The sequence below is a fragment of the Balaenoptera acutorostrata genome, chromosome 10 (assembly GCF_949987535.1).
Source record: "Balaenoptera acutorostrata chromosome 10, mBalAcu1.1, whole genome shotgun sequence".
In the NCBI taxonomy this organism is placed as follows: Eukaryota; Metazoa; Chordata; class Mammalia; order Artiodactyla; family Balaenopteridae; genus Balaenoptera; species Balaenoptera acutorostrata.
In genome coordinates, this window is record NC_080073.1 from 103,184,425 (window position 1) to 103,200,392 (window position 15,968).

At 42.6% G+C, this 15,968-nt stretch overlaps 1 protein-coding gene across 1 annotated transcript in view; it reads left to right on the forward strand.

The window, feature by feature from the left end:
- Positions 1-15,968, forward strand: part of F13A1 (coagulation factor XIII A chain) — a 145,562-nt gene that overhangs the window by 82,731 nt on the left and 46,863 nt on the right. The window contains exons 8-9 of the mRNA XM_007173913.2: positions 317-491; positions 3,258-3,396. Coding sequence (XP_007173975.1) covers positions 317-491; positions 3,258-3,396 — 314 coding nt within the window. The remainder of the gene's footprint in view (positions 1-316; positions 492-3,257; positions 3,397-15,968) is intronic.

The following is a 15,968-nucleotide window of genomic DNA, read 5'->3' on the forward strand; positions in this document are numbered from 1 at the left end:
CAGACCAAGGACCCTGTGTGTATCTTCTCCCAAGCACGTAGGAAACATGACAACTCTTCCTGCCTGCTTTTCTACACCACCTTACGACAATCATACGCTATATAAGAGGGAGTCTTGGTTATTTGGTTTCCCCTCACACTCTCATCATCACATCTCTTTTCCTGAAAAATAACAGTGAACTGAACAGAAGTGGAACTGTTTTCATCACGCAGGAATACAGAAGGCACTGGAAGCCTTAGCTTACCCAGTGTCAGAGTCTGGAGAGGACTCTTCTAAATGACCTTGACCCCTTCTCACCTCTCATGGTCTCATTTAGATTAATGCCAAGGATGATGAAGGCGTCATCGCTGGATCCTGGGACAATGTCTATGCTTATGGCATCCCCCCATCAGCTTGGACTGGAAGTGTTGACATCCTGTTGGAATACAGGAGTTCTGAGAATCCGGTCCGCTACGGTCAGTGCTGGGTTTTTGCTGGTGTCTTTAACACATGTAAGTATCCAGTTGAGTAATATATTTTTAATGCAAAGGAAATTTCACCTCAAAACATTTTATCTATAACCTGGCAAAGCGACCTAGCGAGCTCTGTTGGACCTATAGAACTTGTGGGTGGCTATTCTGGGATGCAGCCAATGCATAATTAAATTGTACTTGGTCAGATATGCTCATAGTTTCTCTTTGACTGCCGAAGCTTTAGAGGAAGAATGATGGACTATTTCCTACATAATCCATCGTTCAATACCCAGAGAAATGGAGCGTCTCCGGGGCCACGTAAGGATGTGAGGGAAAGGCTATGCCATTTTATTTCTTAGTAATCCCCACATTTTAAAAGGCTCAATTAGCAAAATTTAAAATAATAAATAATAAGATATGTACCACTTGTTATTGAGCAGTTTTGTAAATATGCTTATTTGCTCACTGTTAATCACTGAGAATTTTCTAAACATACCCACTTAGTTTTTACTCCAGCTATGGAAGAGACTGTGGCAGGTGGGCTCATCTTCATTCTCGTGTGTGAGTCTCAATGCCCCTGAGCAATTAGATACCAGAACTTAATGAATGTTCTGTACTCCCCAACTTCCCCTTTTGCTTTTAATCCACCCAACATCCAATCCATAGAGGAAAACATATGGGAACAGAATTGTTCTCTTCAGCCTCATGCATCATTTTTCAACATGGCATTTGTCTGTCCCGGCCCAGACAATGTTACTGTTAATTCAGTGGGTGTTTTAAAAAAACATTTATTTCAGTATGTCTTCATCATTGGTAATGATTTTCATTCACATGCCATTTCTACAGCTCTGTAAAAAAAAAAAAAAATTAAGCTCAAGTCAAAGTGTTCTTTCTGCTGGCTCGTTAATAAGACTGTTTTACCCAGTTAGCATGTTTTTGAATCAGAAAAATCAAGGAGGATCTGGAGGCTGGAAGCCAGGATGAGACCATTTTTTTATAAATGATTATGAAGCCTGTCAGTTTCAGCTCAAAGTTGTGACCGTCTAAGAATTTGTCAGAGATCCAAGTGGAAAGAAATCATGAGTTTGGGTTGTGTGTTTTGTTTCTCCATGGCGTCAAACTGGATAAGATTATTTTCTTAGCCATTTGCGTATACCCAAGGGCTAAAGGAATATATATTTCCTGGGAGCAATGAACGGCATTGTAGCCAATGTGTCAGTGTCCTAGAAGGGCTGGTCTCTCAGGTTCCACATGGAAGCCTGAACTTCACGAAGGGCTACCAGTTGGAGGTAGGCCCCCTCCCTCATGGCTCCCAAGCCAAGACTAAGTACAGGGTGTTTGGTAGAAGCAGCCTCTCTTAGGAAATGATCCCAGGAAAAGAGAAAGGACTCCCCACGTCCTCCTGATGCCTGCAGTTTCACTCTCCCGGTGTAATTCCTTTAGGTTTAGAACCAGGTAAAATAGTAAACACCTTCCATTCATGTATGCTTTCTGTATAAAAGTGTCCTCGGATCTCTTCCTGAACGCAGACTTTGGTGATAAGAAAAGACAGAGGCCCAACGTGGGATGTCACTGTGAGGATAAACCTGAAAAGGAAATTTGGAGGGAAGGAGGCACTGGTGTCCCCATGTCAAACTTCACCTGTCTTAAAATTATGAGTTCAGCAGATTCTGTGATCACGAGAAACAGTGTTAAGCTAGAAATAGAACTAGAGTGCCAATCACTTCTTTGGTAAAACTGTAGCAAGTGTAGGGGCTATAAATCCATAGAGGAAGATGGAAGTGAGAGGCGGGTGGTAGCTGCCATCGGTGACGTTTGGGGTGTTAAGATTAAGTCATTGACATATACGCACCGCTATATATACAATAGATATCTAATACGGACCTGCTGTAGAGCACAGGGAACTCTGCTCAATACTCTGTAATGACCTGTGTGGGAAAAGAATCTAGAAAAGAGTGGATACATGTATCTGTATAACTGATTCACTTTGCTGCACAGCAGAAACTAACACCACATTGTAAACCAGCTACATTCCAATAAAAATTAATTTAAAAAAATATTCAGTCATTTAATGAGGACCCTTGAGTCTCTGCCAGACTCAAGTTTGGACTTCCAAGGTTGTTCTATTGAAGGAGGTGGATAGTCTTTGGTTAAAAATGCTAAACAATTCTGAGAGGAAAAAAAAAAAGGGAAGGCAAGTCATTAATCTTAAAAGTGTCAGCTGAATTATTTTCAATGAGCCCTGAGGTCTGGCGTCCTGGCAGCCAGGGAGGGTATTTGGATTAAGTTTAATCAATAGGTGCATATACGGCAAGGGAGGCATCCAGGTAATTTATTATCTAACGATTAAAATGAACCTGTGCTGTCACCCTCCGCCAAGTGTCACAAGAGCATGTTCCAGCCAGGAAAGCAAACCGCACTGAGGGTCTGCTTGGTAAATTCCTAACTTCCTATTAGCTGGGGTTTTAAAATTTTATTTTCAGAAATTTAGTCCATTAGCTGGACTAAAATAATCCTACTCTGATGATCGTATGATTAGCAGCTAAACAATTGGAAGCCTGTCCCTGGGATCCCATTCCCACTGGCTTCGTTTGGTGCCAACTGCAGTTTGCATGATCAAGCAGCAAGGCTTCTCTCTGCAGCCCTGATCCTTGACAATAGGCCCCCTTCCTCAGTGTGGGACGTTTGAGAACAACACGTCCATGTTGGTAAAGAAGAAGGTCCCTTCTGAGAAGGGATTGTTCACTCTGTATTTATTAGATCTTGGTGATGTGTTTAGTTGTGGTCCATCTTTCTTTCCTGCAGTTTTGCGATGCCTGGGGATACCAGCGAGAGTCGTTACCAACTATTTCTCAGCCCATGATAACAATGCCAATTTGCAGTTGGACATCTTCCTGGAAGAAGATGGGAATGTGAACTCCAAACTCACCAAGGATTCAGTGTGGTGAGTTTGATTTACAAGGGCATTTGCTGATATCAAATGGAAGTGACATACATTTACCAGGAGACAGAGTCGGTCTAATGTTTCTTTCTGTTCTATTTGAAGGAGTATTCGATACCATAGGCAGGAATGTCTGATTGTCAGAGATTGTTTTTAGCTAATGAATGAGAAATGTTACTGAACAGGCAGTTTGGGCTTCTTATAATAGAGATCGATCATCCCATTACGACAGCAACCACTGGAAAAGGCCATGGTTTTAGTGGCCAGAGCCTATACTAGTTCCTCTCTACCTTAGTATATGACTATTATGGTGAACGGCAGAGACACAGAAACCAAGCATTCTCTACTCTAAGAGTAAGATAGACAACGTTTACTAAGCACTTACTGTGTACCAGTCTCTGTGTGAGCATGATTTTATCTAAGCTTTTTAAGTTTTATCAGGTGGGTGCTTATTAATATTCCATTTACAGATGAGGAAACTGAGGCACACAGAGGTTAAAATAATTTTCTCAAGGTCATACATCTGGTAAGCTCAGAATAAAACCCAAGAGCATTTGACCCTAAACCACAACCTTTTTTTTTTTTTTTTTTGGCCTTTGCCATATAGGATTGCTCTTTGAATGTAAAGATGTGGTTCTCCCGATCTGTGACCTCATCTTTCATTCAGAGATAGAAGTGGAAATAAAACTGAAATTATTACCAAATACCAACCACACAGTTTTTTCACTGCCCTGAACAGCTATATCACAAGCAGGCTGCAGGGAGTTTAGGATTCCAAAGAAATTTCTTTTTTCCATTGGGACCCACTCAGTCCAAAACAATATTCTAAAAAGAGGGGGAAGAAAATCCCAAGAGTCCAAATGTAACGGATATTTACAAAGGTCTGTATGGGAGGGAAATTGCCAGGCGTTGAACTCAGTGGAATTTAGCTCAGTGGAGCCAAAAATGTGTCTCCTAGAGTGGTTCTTTAGAAGCAGTAAAGCTAAAACACTGTCGGTTGTAAAAGCATCCAGACGGGGATGGTAGGAAGTTATAAGCTCATTTTAAGAGAAATTAAAAGTTAGAAGTGTCTTAACTCCCCCGTGTTACAGGAATGGAGTGCACTTGTAGGAGCAGTATTAACTCACCAGCGCCGGTAAACGTTCATTTGAGAATGTGGAGAGCAGGAAATCGCTGAACTAGTCGCAAAGCACTACTGTGAATAAAAAACACTGCAGTTCATCTGAAGGGAATGAGCTGAGCAATGGCAAGCTAGCAGCGGCTATAGCCAAGACCCCTGTAAACTGAACGGCACGTTGAAGCACCATTTAAGCCCTTGGAATTACACCACAGCAGCCCTGCATGTATATGGAATGACAAAAACAGACCCAAATAGCCACCCCCTAAGCCTGCTGTGACAGTCAAAAATGGCAAAATAAGAATTATTTGGCATCCTGCACTGCTCACCTCTTCCTTACACACCCCGCCGCCCCGCACACACACACTCACTCACTCACTCACTCACTCAATGCCCTTGAAGCCAACTGCCGCTCAAAATTATTCCTCCGGATTCCTTGATCCGAAGGCCTCCCACCATAAATCCCCACGGGCACCCCAGCAAATAACCTCATAAGGCTGCCCCTCACTAAATTGATACAAAAGTGTGAAGCTGATAGACCTTGTTCTTGGTAACCCTTTCCTCTTTCAGCTCTCTGCTCTGAATTCCTTTCCCTGTTTCTATCACCCTTGTTCCTTCATTGTCTTCCCCAAATATCCCATCACCCTGGGACCACGTTCCCTGGTCTGGGGCCCTCCTCCCCCTCCTCCACAGCCAGACCACTGCCCCAGGCTTCTTGTCTTCCCTTTGCTTGGCTCACAGAGGTTGGCTGACGGTCTGACTAACTGAATGACGGATGTTACCCTAACTTGGGACACGCCAGACTGTGGAGCAAAGGCGTTAAAGGGCTCCATCGGGTCTGGGTCATGCACCAAGCAGCTGTGTGACCTTGGGCAAGGCACAACCTCTCTGTGCCTCTCTTTCATCCTCTAAAGTGGAGATGACAGAATTTCCAAGCATAACAGGTGCCTAATGACTTTTAGCTGCTGTTATTGTGTTCATTGCTAGTCGCACAGCTGGAATTTCTTGGAGGCAATATGTTGCCATCAACCTAAGCACCTTGAAGCAGTCAGAAGAAGAGGGGTGCCCGGTGTCCTAAGATGACTGTGCTATTTCTGTCACTTTGGGGCATTTTAAAAACAAAAGCAGAAACTTTGCCTCCTCAGTGCAAACACCAGTGAACCCTGGAAGTTATAGAGGTTCCAGAAAACCAAAAGTATTTCTAAGCCCCTCCCTGATTGAGGAGGCTGGACACGTCCAGCCTGTCCCTGGACACGTCCACCAGTTTATGGTAACCACAGCCGCCCCCCCACATCAGGCTCTGGCTTGGGCAGTCACTGGCTGTGTGACCTTGAGAAAATGGCTTTACCTCTCTGAGCTTCCTCATCAGTAGAATGAGGGTAAACTTAGTAGTTACCAATTACATGGCAATTTAACGAGGCAATTTAAAGTACTTCCCACAGTGCTAGGTCCAGAGGGAGTGACGAGATTAGTAATGACCACTGGTAAGAAATGGGGGCTACCTGAGCTGCAGGGTTGGCGAGCAGGGGTGGGGCTGGAGGCAGAAGGCTGACAGAGGCTAAGGTGGGGCAGGGAGGGTTCGGTCAGCATCAGCTGACCACCAAGAGGCCAGTGCATCATGGCTGGCAACACGTGGCCCGGCAGATTTCCTAGCAGGGGCCTGAGGAGCCCCCCAGCCTCACTTCCATCCGCAGGCTCCACTCAGACAAACGCTTGGTTGTACGTGGCCCCTGCCCCCCTCTTTCTAAAGGAAGCCATGAGAATGATTTCCTGGTTCTCTCTCCTGTGTCTCCACCATCTCTTCGACACTGAGGTCCTGATGGTACAGGATGTGGTAAATTAATTTGTCCAGTTGGGTCTGGGGGACCCACGGCATCCTCTTTTCCACGGCTCAGCTGGGTCCCGTGTCCCCATAGCAGAAATAAGGCAGCACGAGGGTTCAGAGGGAGAGCTCAAGGGTGCGTGCGAAGGTGTGTTGTTCTCAGTGGGATCCAGAGCCGAGCGGGGTGAAGTCTGGATTTCACCCCGTGCTCTCACCCTTTCCCTTTACCACCGCAGACCATCCAGCACCGACTGCTAACAGGCCTGCTTCCTGGTCTGCCACCTTAGGTCCCTGAATGTGTGTTTCCTCTCCCAGACGGCCTCACCTTGCCAGGGGCAGCAATTTTGCCCAGAGTGGGCATGCTGTTGATGCCGACAGAGGGAAGAGTGGGCTTCTTAGCGATTCAGGAGAGGGGGGTCCCGAGGAACCTTAGAAGGGCACAGCTGGGCAGCGGAATTGCACCTCGGGTTCCCAACTGAAATTCCAGGAGGGCCAACGCAAGGTGACATATCCTGGAAGGAGCAATTTAAGCCTCCTGTCCCCAGTGTGCTGATGGGTTTGGAATTATGCGTAACCTCTGGGGGATGGCATCCATGAATCACCGTGGACAGTTTAATGAAGATGCATGTGCAATGTCCGGCTGCAATCTAAACAGTGAATAGGGATACGGGGCTCACAATGGGCAGGAGTAAAGTGACCCTTTATCCACCTCCTGAAAGAACTCAGCTTGGTCACCTCATCATATGACGGTCACAGTGGAAATGGAAACAATTTTAAAAGAAAGGGATGGTGGCGCTTATTAGGGTCATGAAAGGTATTTCAGTAAAAGGCTCCTCTCCTTCTAAATGAAAGTGTTATCCTGTGTCCTACTGCTGGAGAGGGTGTAGCCAGATTTGATGATTCTGGGTGAAAGATCTGTGCCCACCTCTTGAATTCCCTCCACCAGTATGCAACCCCCATGGGAGAAGCCTTGTCTGATGTATTTTACTTCTGTTTGGCCAACAGGGTGCAAGGCAAAGAGCAAGGACTTGATAAATGGAATTGGTTGGAAAAAATTTTAAATGCTTATTTAACAGATAAATCTGATTTAATTCATTCAACAAACACTATTAGACACTAATACTTCCAAATACCAGGTGCTAAGGATTCGGAAGGAAATTAACTAGGTCTCTGCCCTTGAGGAGCTCCATCCAGTGTTCACGAGTGAAACAACCACATACAGTACACTCTATACAAATATAAAGTGGGCTATAAGGTGAGCCAGGAGTCACGGAGACGAGGGGAAGGGGCTTCCATCCTAAACCCGGGGGAGCAGGGGGAAGGCTATTCACATTGTCAGCGGCCGTAGGCTCAAAGCCGTTATCCCCCTGCAATCTTCTGGCTGTGCTGTTCACAGATGGAATGCCCAGGAAATGACCTTGGCCCACAGATAAAACTCAGGGGTATAAGTCTAAGGGGCTGAGATGAGACAACCAGAGGTCAGTCTGTTTCAAGGACCAGGCAGGAAGGAACGGAATTTCATACAGAGTTATCCCATATTATTATGACTACAGTTGTTGAATATTGAAACTCACTCTCTCAAGACCCAGCCCCTTGCCACTCCTTCTTGTACGACCTCAAGAACATCTGGTTCTTTGTCATCTTCCTGAAAGGGCTAATGTCCCCAGGGCTGTACATTCACAAGAGGCAGATGGAGTCAATACTGTTTGGGGATGGGGATGGGGATGGGTCACTATTACCATCTATCGCCACCTCTCCCGCTTCCCTACCCTCTGGGCGCTGTCCAATCCCAGGTTCTGCCTCCTTTAAGACAAACCACCCCTCACTCTTAGTTTTCGAGGGTCCGACAGTCAACAGTGTTCCAGAGTCCCTCTTTGGCGCCAACAACTTCCTAGACCCTGACTCCTTCTCGCCCCTCTTCTAGGCCTCTCCTTCACGTGCCCCTTTCCATCCTGCTCACATTCCCAGAGGAAGGTCTGCATCTCTGGACGATGGAGTTCCAAGTGGGGTGGGTAGAAGCATGTGCTGCTCGTGCCCTCAGGATGTGAAGAGAAGGGGCTGTGCACCTGTGTGCACACCAAGGCCCATAAGCTGACCCTTCTGCTTCTCAGAGGCCAGCTGATTGGTCAATCAGCAGATGTAGAAAATTGCCTAACTCAGAGTTTTAAGTATCTCATATGATAGTAAAGATAATTGGAAAGATGATGAATGCTAAAACAATTAACAAGAGTCTTTCTTTCCTTTATTGCCGTTTCATTTCAAATTAAGTAGGTTTGATTAAACTGGGTTTCTCAATGTAAGGTTTTAAAATAATTGTGAACTAGCAAATTTGTATTTATCAGTTTCAGCTCAAAGTTGGGACAATCTAAGAAATAGTCAGTGATCCAAGTGGAAAGAAATTACAGTTTTATTTTGTTTTTCCTTAGGATCTCATGGAAAAACACCAAATCAAGTCAAACTAGTCTTACAATTTCTTTCCCTCCCTCTCTCTCCATGGCTCACGGCAATATGATTAGCTCTGCCACTGATTAGCTGAGTGACTTTGGGCAAGTTGCTTGATTTCTCTGAGCCTTAATTTTCTCATATGGCTTTGGATTTAATGAGGTATAGGGTCACCTTCAGCTCCAAAATTATTATTTTTTAGATAAATGTCACTGTTCTTCCAGCCAGGCCTTTCTGTCCACAGTTAGCGGGTTCTGTCATGTGCTCTGAGTGAAGATCTGCTTGCCTTCACAGGATCAGGCTGTGATCCACTCACCCACATGTAGGTGCTGCTTCACAAACTGTCTTCACATCAGCTCTCCAGGAAGAAAAGACACAGAAATCAAACACGCCACAGAAAATTGCTGTAACTCTTTGGCTGGCCTCAATGCACCTGATTCTTTAAAAAAAAAAAAAATCCCAACTTCCTTCAGTACTTTTTGGAAAGAGTATGTTTGTTATTGTTTTGTTGTGTTTTTCACTCCAAATGCAGAAAACTCTGCTGCAATGGGTAGCATTGAATCTATAAACAAAGCTCTTTCAAAGCAACTTTTATAGCAGAAGTTAAGCAGCTTTCACACCTGGGAGCCAGCCCTGGGTTTAACACAGTCCCACCAATCCTAATTCTAATTGCAGTCTGCACACTTGGCATGCTGGTTTGCACATCATAGGTGCATTTTTGAAATTCCGGCTGATCCACTTTGTACATTGTTTTTAGATGCTCAGTATGTTCCAACTAGTTGAACTTTCATATTGTTATATTACCCTAACTTTTAACCATGGTATATGAAAAGAAGAATTATCCAAAAATGAATTCAAAGTAAAAAAAAAAATAGACGAAATATTCTGAATATAGGCCAAACTGTTTAAGATGCTTACGAGTTTGTAAAATTATCCTGTGATGTATGCAAGTTACCAATTCTGAACAGCTACCAAAGATATTTCTTTTCAAATAAATTATCTACTTAACCACATTACTGTCAGCCAAATAGTTTTTGAGAAAATCACCTGGAGCTAGATCACGAGAGCTGTCATTAGAGAACTAAGAATATATGCCGTGAATCCGCACCAGAGTCTTGAAGGAAGGATTGAAAAAGTTATTTGCCACCTCCAAGAATCAAAATAGCTCATGCTTATGGAATACTTTCTTTGTGCCAGGCCCTAAGCTAAGTGGGTGACATGTATTAATTCATTTAATCCTTTTAACAACCTGTTAAGGTACTACTATCATTGTCCTCACTTATAAGTGAAGAAACTGAGGCACAGTAACTTAACCATGGTCACCAGCCTTCTAGCTTCCATGGCTTCTGATAGGAAGTCATTTTTAATTCTATTGATAATCTCTTGTACATAACAAATCACTTTTTTTGTGTGCTGTCTTCAAGATTGTCCGTTTATCTTCAGCTTTGGACAGTTTGACTATGAGGATTTTAGGTGTATGTCCCTTTGAGTTTATCCTTTTGGGTCTTTTAACTTCTAGGATGTGTATATTAATATCTGTCATCAAATTTGGAAAGTTTTCAGCTATTATTTTTTCAAATATTCTTTCTGATTCTTTTTCTCTTTCCCGTCCTTCAGGGAGGTTCATTATGAGTATGTCCCACATGGCTTGGGGCTCTGTTAATTTTTCTTCATATTTTTCTTCTGTTATTCAGATTAGATCATTTCAGTTGACTTACCTTCAAGTTCACTGGTTCTTTATTCTTTCTACCTAATCAAATCTGCTTTTGAGACCCTCTAGTGAATTTTTTGAAATTTTTATTCCAGTTATTATACTTTTCAGCTCCACAATTTCTGTTTGATTCCTTTCCATAATTTCTATCTCTTCATTGATATTCTCTATTTAGTTAGACATTGCTGCCATGGTTCCCTTTAGTTCTTTGAATATGTTTATAATGGCTGAATTAATATCTTTGTCTAGTAAGCCCAATGTCTTGGCTTCCTTAGTGACAGTTTCTCTTGACTGGTTCTTTTTTTCACTGTGTATGGGCCATACTTCTCTGTTTCTTTGTGTCTTGTAATTTTTGTTAAAACCTGGACATTTTAAATAATATAATGTGTTAACTCTGCAAACATAATATCCTTATCTCTAGAGTTTGTTGTTGAAGTTTTGTTGTTGTTGTTGCTCTTGTTTGTTTGTTTAGTGACTTTCCTGGACTAATTCTGTAAGGTCTGTATTCATCATGCGTGGCCACTGAAGTCTCTGCTGGGTAAACTCAGTGGACAGCTAATTGTCTTCAGTGTTCCAGCAGGAAGTACACAATTCTGCTGTAGCCTTCACTTCCTGCTTGCACAGAGTCTGAAGTTCAGCCAGAGGTGAGAGTTTAGGACCTTGTTGGGGCTTTCCTGGGCATGCTTACAGACCTGCATATCTGTGTGGCCATCTAGACTCTCAGGAGTATGTCAGAAGTGTTCCAAGTCCCCTAAGGAAATTTCAGTCCCTCCTGTTAAATTTTTTGGGACAGCCTTTTATTATCCCCAGTTGGTATCACTTCTTCAGGTACCTATAGTGTTAAACAGTTGCTTCTAATTGGTTTTGAAAAACATCCTATAGATAGGGCTATTTGCACATAGTAAACTCTGAATCAGATCAAATAAAAATAAGCCCTGGGAACGGAACTTTTCAGAGGGCTGCCAGACAGGTTAATAGTGACAATTCTTTTATTGAATTTTAGGGAGTTCCAAGCCCATTTTCTCCTCTTTGTCGTTTGCTAGGCTGCAAGTTTTTATGGCTACCATAGTTGTAAGGCTGTTCATTTTCAAGACTACCACAGAGCTAGGGAGAGAGGGGTGGAAATAAGGCAAATTAAAGTGTCACAAAGCTCACAGTTCTGAGATTCTTTTGTTCTTGTTGAGTAAATCCTCCTTATATTGTTGTAAATCTTTGGTTCATTTCCAGAGTTCTGGAAAAGTTGGTTTTGATCATGTTTGTTAGTATCCTCATTATTTTTATGAAGGAGCAGATTTTTGGGGGCCCTTACTCTGCCATTCTGGGAGTGTTTCTCCAGAACACACTTTTAACCACCCTACAAGTGGTTCCAAATTGGGGGCCTACCACACCCTTGAGGGTTTTACATTTTGTAGGAATAGTTTGGTATCTAATATCATCTTCCTGACATACATCTGAAATACATATTATTTTATGTATTTTTATTTCTTCATTTCTTCTATACATTATAGGGCATTATATTATCTTTTAGAAATTGTGTATAGAAATCTGTGGACTTCATTTCAGGATAATATAGGGGTGTTACAAAATATTTTTTTTAAAACTAGGAAGGGACATTAATTTTTGAAGGTTGAAAATCACTGTACTATACTCTCCTCCCATTCCTTTCATATATCTACCCTAGTCCTGCAGCTACAATATCTCCAAAGAGTGACTGCAGTTCCTATTCTACTCGAGTTCTACTTAAGAGTGAACAAAGAGGGAGTTTGGGAGGTAAATAAAATCAGAGGTCATTACAAATACCTCTCAGGAAATTAGAATGAAAAAGAAAGTGGGAGCCATCTAATAAACCACATAGAAAGTACTAAGGCATTTTTCGTAACAAGAAAAATGTCATGTTTTGGTTAATCATAAATTCTGCTTAAGAGAGTCATCATATATACTGATCAAAAGTTACCAGTTTTCAAATAATTAAAAGCTAATAAAATATGTACCACCTAAGCTATACTGAATGCAATTTAATTTCTTTTGATGATGAATAAGACCTCTAGAAAAATGTCATATAAATAAGAGCTTTTAGAATAGTATACTCATAAACAGCTTTATAATGCAAAGCAGTAATTTTGGTACCTACTAAGATTGTTGGCTGTATTTTTTAAAACTCCTTTCAATAATTATGGATAAGCTTGGCCAGAATTTATTATAGAAAGCTTTTTATACCTTAGAGTCATTCTCAAAATCCAATCTTTTCTTAATTTTCAGCAGGAATATCAATTGATAATTTGCTATGCAAGAGAGAGAGGAAAAGGGGTTCAAAGTGCTATTTTCAAAGTAAATCCAGCAAGGGGAACTCAGCAGAATTACAGAAGGCCTTCTGCCAAGTAGTGGCGTCAAATGTGGCTCATATGGACGGGTGTCATCTACTTCCTGAACATTTTGAAGGTTCCATTTTGGTCTCTCATACATGCCATCTTCAGCCCCTTAACTGGGTCTTTCGTGCTACATCAGACTGTGCTTAAACTGTGACTTCTTTTTTTTTTTTTTTTAATAAATTTATTTATTTTATTTATTTATTTTTGGCTGCATTGGGTCTTTGTTGCTGCACGCAGGCTTTCTCTAGTTGCGGCGAGCGGGGGCTACTCTTCATTGCGGTGCGCGGGCTTCTCGTTGCGGTGGCTTCTTTTGTTGCGGAGCACGGGCTGTAGGCAAACGGGCTTCAGTAGTTGTGGCACCAGGCTCAGTAGTTGCGGCTCGCGGGCTGTAGAGCGCAGGCTCAGTAGTTGTGGCTCACGGGCTTAGTTGCTCTGCGGGATGTGGGATCTTCCTGGACCAGGGCTCGAACCCGTGTCCCCTGCATTGGCAGGTGGATTCTTAACCACTGCGCCACTAGGGAAGCCCTAAACTGTGACTTCTTAATGAGCATCATAGGATCCCTTCCCTGCATACAATAAGCAAAAACAAACACCTTCATTACTTTCTCTTTTTTCTTGATGGGTGATTGGTTCCTACAGGGGGCACTGGCTTGGTCTCCGCCTGATTGGACTTTTGGCCTTCAGTGGAGAAGACCCCAGAGGAGCTCCAAATGCCCCTTCCTGGTTTCAGCACTCCAACAATGAACAGCTGCATTCTGAACTAGCGTGGTTCTCCCAGCTCCCAGCTCCATAAAAGATTCCTCCAGAATACTTCCCTTCCTCTGAATAATTCCTTTCCGTTGTCTTGCTTCATTACCTTTCCCAACTGGCAAGGTTTTTCTTGGTCCAAACTTTGATTTCCACTTTGGAATGTCTTACTAGGCAAGCCTCAGAGCCCACCAACTTGTCTCTACTTCTTTCCCACCCCCCCCACCCCCCTTCGTTACTGGAGTGACCAGAGTTTAACAAGTCCAGGGCGTGCTGTCATTTTTGTCACCAGTATCATTGCCTGTGTCAAGAGTATAACAACAGGGCCAGAGAGGTAGGGCTGTGCCCATCTGTGACAAACACAAATAGTTTACAAGATAGACCAGGGCCTTTCTTCTACCCCCTGCCATTTGTAAAATAAAAGAATTCAAAGACTTGGTTTACACTTGAAGTTGGTCCAAGACATCTCTGCCCTGGCTTTCTCTCAATCTTATTTGTGCTCTCCCTTGAGCCCTAATAAAGCTGCAGAAACAAAATTACAGTCCCACGTCTCTTTCTTCCCTTTTAGGGAAGAAAACCTTTCTGCACAGATTGCAGATGAGATGACCCTGTGGAATGTTTAAGCAGTTAGCCGAGTTAAAGGCAGTAAAGGACTCCTTGCTTAAATTATCCACTCTGTTTTCTTTGAACATACAGCACACAGAGCCCCGAAGCCCATCCTGGTCTCAGCTGTGTTTTCTGTCCACTCTGCACCCTCCCATGGGCACTTGTCACTCTGGATGTGACCTTAGCCAGTTGTTAGAACTGTGCTCTTCCTTCTTTAATAAAAAAGAGTCCTCTTCATCATTGTTTTTTGGGGGGGTGAAAGGGACTAGTATATATTTATTATAAAAATTTCAAACATTGCAGAAAAAAGTATAAAAATAAGAGTCATCCACTTTCTAGCTACTCAGAACATTGACAACATTTTGCTAAGCATTCTTTAATGGGTCCCTTTGCATATTGTATTCATTTTTTATTGCTGCATAACAAATTCCCAAAACCTTGGCAGCTTAAAACAACACACACTTATTATCCAACAGTCTCTGTAGGCGAAGGGTTTGGGCCCAGGTTAACTGGGTCCTCTGCTTAGGGTCTCAAATGATGGCAATCAAAGTGTTAGCCTGGACTGTGTTCCCCTCTGATGCTCAGGGCTCTCTTCCAAGCTCACTCAGGTTCTTGGAAAAATTCAGTTCCTTGCAGCTGTAGAACTCATGGAAGCTTCCATCTGCTTCGAGGCCAGCAGGAGAATGCCTTTGCTGCTTCAAATCTCTAGCTTGCTATGTCCCAGACCTCCCAGATTTAAAGGCTCATGTGATTAGGTCAGGCCCCCATGATAATCTCCTTTTTTAATGAACTCAAAATCAACAGCTTACTTACCTTAATTACGTCTGCAAAATCCTCTTTGCCATGTAAAAATGTAATCACAGGAGCAACATCCCATCCTATTCATAGACTTCACCCACATTCAAAGGGAGGGATTTATACAAGTGTGACGATCGTTTAACGTTCTGCCTTCCACACATATATACATACACAGTGAACACTGTACCTGGTGTTCTGTAGTGTGATTTTTAAAAATTGATATGCCATGGTTATTTTTCCTACCTAATAAATACAGATCTGATTTTTGTGGCTGAATAGTATTCTATTTTGTGATTTAAAATAGTTAATCACATATTAGACAGTTTCTGATTTTCCTTCTTAAAAATTATGCAAGGATGAGCATTCTCACATTCTTGTCTTTGCATGTACGTAATTCTAAGGAAAGGAGTTTACCAAATCAAAGGATAAACTAAACCAATGCTGCGATGTCCCTTCCAGGGTCCTCCAGCACTGCATGGTGCTGCTTTGCTAGTGAGGTTCTGCTTCTGGTGAAGATTCTCTGCGTCTTTTGCGCCGATACTGTCAAATTACTACATCCTTGAAAGGAGTTCTAGAAATCACTAGCTGCCACTGCAGGAAACATGCAGGAAGTAACATAGTAAAGATGTGATGTTCACTTGTCACCTCCATCCTCTCCCCAAAGAAGTTATTTTCAATTTGATTAAATAACTTTCGACGAGATGGGGGCTTTATTTTAATTTCTACCCTGCTTCTTTAGAAAGAGGCAACAAGGATACTAGATCACATTGAAGGCTGATAATCTTTTTAACTTTGAAAGGACACTGCATATTTTGATGGTATGGTGGGAAGTCGGGCTTCAAATGAAGGCTCTGAGAAAACACAAAACCATGAATCTTAAAAACAAACACACAAAGATTTAATTATGCGTGCCTTGCTAGGAGATATCCTTGCCTTTCAAGCAACCAATACTTTGTGAGCACC